Source organism: Trachemys scripta, chromosome 4 (assembly GCF_013100865.1).
Source record: "Trachemys scripta elegans isolate TJP31775 chromosome 4, CAS_Tse_1.0, whole genome shotgun sequence".
Lineage (NCBI taxonomy): Eukaryota > Metazoa > Chordata > Testudines > Emydidae > Trachemys > Trachemys scripta.
This window is the reverse complement of record NC_048301.1, coordinates 139,775,059-139,780,315: the sequence shown is the minus strand read 5'-3', so window position 1 is coordinate 139,780,315 and position 5,257 is coordinate 139,775,059. Positions and strand designations below refer to the sequence as shown.

At 56.8% G+C, this 5,257-nt stretch overlaps 1 protein-coding gene across 1 annotated transcript in view; it reads right to left on the bottom strand.

Annotated features, from left to right (window-relative positions):
• LOC117876596 (sodium/glucose cotransporter 2-like) overlaps positions 1-5,012 on the bottom strand; it is a 9,868-nt gene extending 4,856 nt beyond the window's left edge. Inside the window, exons 1-4 of the mRNA XM_034768847.1 lie at positions 4,899-5,012; positions 883-954; positions 206-310; positions 13-122 (exon numbers count right to left, since the gene is read on the bottom strand). Coding sequence (XP_034624738.1) covers positions 13-122; positions 206-310; positions 883-954; positions 4,899-4,997 — 386 coding nt within the window. The 5' untranslated portion in view covers positions 4,998-5,012. The remainder of the gene's footprint in view (positions 1-12; positions 123-205; positions 311-882; positions 955-4,898) is intronic.
• Between the last annotated feature and the right edge of the window lie 245 nt (positions 5,013-5,257).

The window sequence follows — 5,257 nt, the reverse complement described above, 5'->3', positions numbered from 1 at the left end:
TGGGGATAGAACCCAGAAGTCCTGGCTCCCAGCCTCCCGCCTATACCCAGTGTGATGCTCACCCCGGCAGTGAGGTAGACAGGTACGAAGAGCCATCCGAGGAGGAGAACCACGAAGAGAGCCTGGTGGGAAAGCGGAGCGGGGTCAGGGAGGGGGAGGTGGGGCAGGGACGGGGAGGGGGTTATGGGCACTCGAAATCACTTACATTCCACTCGAAGCCGGCCACCGCCAGCCCATTGGCAGCACCGGTGCCAGCCAGCCCCACGAAGTGCCCACTGCCGATGTTACTGGCAAAGAGAGACGCACCCACCTGCAGCACAGCACAAGGGAGAGGGACTGGGCATTGGATAGATGCACCAAGCATTGTCCCTAATGCCACCCCCTTCCCCTGGGCACTGCCCCAATGCCACCTCCTGCCCTAGGCTCTGTCCCTAATGCCACCCCCTGCCCCCAGGCTCTGTCCCTAACGTCACCTCCTGCCCCCAGGCACTGTCCTTAACGCCACCCCCTGCCCCCAGTCACTGTCCCTAATGCCAACCCGTGCCCCCGGGCACTGCCCCCAATGCCACCCCTGCCCCCAGTCACTGTCCCTAATGCCACCCCCTGCCCCTGGGCACTGCCCCTAACACCACCCCCTGCCACTCAACCTCATCTCCTTGCTATGGTCCCCCTGATGTCAATCCCTTGCCCCCCCCATCCTCACCCCAGCTGCTGCTAGGGTCAAGTATTAACCCTCTTCCCTAAACCCAGCTCTGAATCCATTCCTGAGATTGATGGGTTAGCCCCATACACATCTATCTATCTATCTATCTATCTATCTATCTATCTATCTATCTATCTATCTATCTATCTATCTTATCCTGCCCCCATTGCAATACTCACCGGCCACCAGACCATGTTTCTACCAGCCAGGAAGTAACCCCCAATGGTGTTCCGGTTGGTGCGGCACATGGACTACAGGGGCGAGAGCGGGAGGAGGGCATTTTCCAGGGGCTGGATGCTGCGTTTCTCCACCAGCTCCAGAGATACCCAACCAGCTCCATCTCCCTCCACGGGGTGAGTTCCCCCAGCTCTGGCTGGAGACGCCAGGCTCAGAGAAGGGCGATGGGAAAGAGCAGGGAGCTGGACCAAATCTGCTCTGGAGAGTGACTGGCCTGGGGCTCAGAGATTCAGAGATTCTCAGGCCGGCCGGGTCTGACCTCCCATGGATCACAGGCCAGGGAACTGCCCCAAATCATTCCTGGCTGAACAGGGGCAGATCTATTAGCGCAACGTCCCAGCGATGGCGAATCGGCCATAGCCCTGGGTGAGCTGTTCCAATGGTTAATTCCCCTCACTCTTAAAAACATACCCCTTATTTCCAGTCTGAATTTGTCTGCTTCCAGCCACTGAGTCATGCCAGACCTTCATTCGCTAAAGAGCCCAGTATTAATTATTTGTTCCCTATGGAGGTACGTACAGACTGGGATCAGCCCACCCCTTCACCTGCTCTTGGTTACGCTAAATAGCTTGAGCTCCTGGAGTCAATCACAAGGAGGCAGGAAATGCACTTTCACCCGAGGCGTGATCGGCCTTCGGAACTCCCCGCCACCAGAAATTGTGGGGGCCAAGATTCAAAGAGGGACTGGATATTTCAGTGGCTGAAACTAGCCCGAGTTGATGACACAGCCTCCTGCTGTAGGGCTTCAGGGAGTCCCTGTTAGAGACCCAGTTGAGACATATAGCGCGGGGGCGGAGGAGTGTGTATGTCTCACATTGTCCTTTGCTGGAGACTGGGTTAGATGGGCCTCGGTTGTGAGCCAGCCTGGCATTGAGAGAGGAATCCCACTGCGGTGCACATGTCTTGCCTGAGTAATTCTGGTGTGTCCCACCATTTTGGGTCTTTGCCATGGACTGCGGCAAGCTGAGGTGTCCACGAGGGGAGGATCCAGCACTCGGGGCTGTGAGGGGATGGGGCCGGTGAGTTGGAGGGGCCACAGTGACTTATTAAAGCCATTGGTCCATGGACAGGGGGCTTTGTGTGGCGAGGCGATGCAGGAGGCCCACGCCGTACATTTCTGCTCCCTGACTAATCTGCTAATCTGTTGAAATGTACACCTCATTACAGGCCTCATGAGCATTCCTGGACCATGTACTTCTCAGTAATAATTAACAACCTCTTCCCCCGTCCCTGCCCAATCTGGAGCTGAGATCAAAGAGCTGAGACTAAGAGACGAGCGAAAACACAACTGTACAGCCGGGATGAGGCCCCACCAGTCCTTCCACTGTGAGATGGGACCCTCCTGGGGTGGCGTAGAGGGAGCTATAAGGGGGAGAAGGGACAGAGATGTCATGGGAGTGGCGGGACAGGGACAGCCCCATCCTAGAGCTCAGCGGTTTGGGTTCTAGGTACATCAATCATGCCAGTGACTTGGGTTCTAGGCATGTCAATCACATGAGGTAGTTGGTTCTAGGACCCAGCTCCACAAAGGGACTTAGGCATCATGGTGCTCAGCACGGGAACACCTAATGTTTAGGTGCTGAGAAAATCATTGGACCAACACTGGGATCCAGAAAGCCTGAGCTAGGCACCAGGCTCCCTATATAATGAATGGATGCCAGGTGTGCTAGGCGGGGAGCCAGCTGAGCTAGACAATGGGAGATGGGGGGGTCCTAAGTCCCGCCCCTCTCATGGAGTTCGCCCCCCAGTCCAAGCTGCAGAGAGGCGCCTCGCTCTGCCAGTGACCCAGAGCTGGGAACCCCTCTCCTGGGGTCGGGCAGCTTCGGTGCCTGCATTGTTCCTTGTGAGAATGAGTTGAGTGCCTGCCTCGCTCCACACAAAACAGCCACAGGAGGAGGTGCCCAGCTTACAACTTCCAGCCCAGTGCTTAGAGCGCTCAGCCTGGGATGTGGAAGCTCCTGGTTCAATTCCCCCCTCTGCGTGAAGAGAAGCCACAGAGCGATAATAGGATGGTTGGATATGGGGGCTCCCTTGGTCTCTCCTGGTACAGCTCCTCCTCCTCGGTGGCTTTAAAGAACAAGAGTCCCTGGGCCAGAGAGAGAGGAGGCCAGAGCTTGAGAAGGACTCTGTGGGCCGGTGGTTGGGACACCCAGCTGGGAGGTGGGAGACCCCTGGGGCCAGTCCCCCAGCTGCAACCACTCCTTCACTGAGCCACCTCAGACCAGCTCTACCAGGAGGAACTGAGGGAGTCATGCTGGGGCTTAGGCGCGAGACAGGTGCCCAGACGCCCAGAGGCAGGCAGCAGCTCACGTGCCCCGAGGCAGAAACTCGGGCGGGTATGAAACTTCTACTGCAATGACTTAGGTGTTGGGTGGGAGCCGAGCGAGTGTTTTGTGGATCTCAGGGGAGCCTAAAACTAGGACTTGGGCACCTAAGTCCTCTGTGGATGTGGGCCTCAGCCACAGGCCCTTCTGAGCCCTGCTGTTCTGGGCTGTATGGGCTTCCCGGGCTGCAGCTCAGGTTCTGGGGTCAGACTTCCGGGGTTGAGCCCTGGGTTTTGGTTCTGGGATCTGCCAGCAACAGGGATATGCTAGGATCGAGATGGAAATTCAAGTTTCAGAGTCTGAGTTCCTGGGTAGTGATGCTTGATTCTGGGATGGTTGGATGGATAAGTGTGTGGGGGTGTCTGGAGATTGATGGCTAGAGGGGTGTGTATGGGGATAGGTAGCTGTGTGTCTATAGGGATAGACAGCTGGATATAGGGGTGTGTATGGAGATAGGTAAATGTGTGTGTATGGGGATAAACAGCTGGCTAGAGGGGTGTGTATGGGGCTGGATAGAGGGGTGAGTAGTGGGATGGATGGGTGGACAGAAGGGTGTGTATGGGAATGGATAGAGGGGTGAGTAGTGGGATGGGTGGGTGGACAGAGCGGTGTGTAGATGGATAAAGAGAGGGCTGTGTTTGGGACTGAATGGGTAGAAGGTTGGGTATCAGGATGGCTACATAGGTAGGGAGGTGTGTATGGAGACAGATAAAGGGATAGACAGAGGGGTGTGTATGGGGAATGAAGGATGGGGGATAGAGAGCAGGGTGTATATGGGGATGGGTGGGTGGATGGATAGACAGAGGGGTGTATATGGGGATGGGTGGATAGATAGAGGGATGTATATGGGGATGGATAGATAGCAGGGTGTATATGGGGATGGGTGGATGGATGGATAGATAGAGGGGTGTATATGGGGATGGGTGGATGGATAGCAGGGTGTATATGGAGATGGGAGGATGGATAGAGGGGTGTATATGGAGATGGGGGAATAGATAGAGGGTTGTATATGGGGATGGGTGGATGAATGGATGGATGGATGGATAGCAGGGTGTATATGTGGCATAGGTGCCAACTCCGTGGGTGCTCCAGGACTGAAGCACCCACGGAAAAAAATTGGTGGGTGCTCTGCACCCACCGGCAGCTCCAGCTTACCTCCGCCTCTGCCTCCTCCACCAGCGTGCCACCGTGTCCTGCTTCTCCACCCTTCCTCCCAGCGCTTGTGCCGTAAAACAGCTTATTCGTGGGGCAGGGGGGGAGGAGGGGGAATGCGGCGCGCTGGGGGAAGAGGCGGGGCCATGGCGGGGATTTGGGGAAGGGATCCAATAGGGGCAGGGAGGGGGCGGAGTTAGGATGGGGACTTTGGGGATGGGGTTGGAATGGGGGCGGGGCCAGGGGAGGGGTAAGGGGTGGAGGGCACGAGCACCTACTGGTGCCGGAGAAAGTTGGCGCCTATGATATGCGGATGTCCTTGACTCAAGTTTTGGGTCTAATTTTGGGGTGGTGAGTTCTGGTTCTGGGTCCAGGTTTCTGCCTGGTGGTTCTGGGTCCCAGAAGAGTGGCTCAGGTCTCTACCCTGTGCCATTTCTTCCCCTGTTGCCCAGTGTTGGGGGGGTGGGAGAGAGGTCACATACCCAGAGCCCTACGCAGATGACCAGGATGAAGTAGCCCACGATGACTCCAATGTCAGCAGGGTTGTTGATGACGGCCCTGGGCTGCGGCACCCTCTCCATACTGTTTCTGTCTCTCTCCCTGCAATGAAATGACACCTCCTGGAAGGGTCCCCAGGGGCCAGCATGAATGGTTAATAGCAAACCTGGTCATGGGGCTGGATCTGTGATTAACCAACCCAGAGACTGCGGGGAGGGGGGAAGTAGAATAGACTGAAGGAGTCCTGACTCCTGAACCCCGCTCTCCGCCCCCGTCCCTCCTCCTGCTCTTGCCATCTCTGCCCCGCCATTCCCTGGTAGCTGGGTGGAGCTGAGCCCGGTGA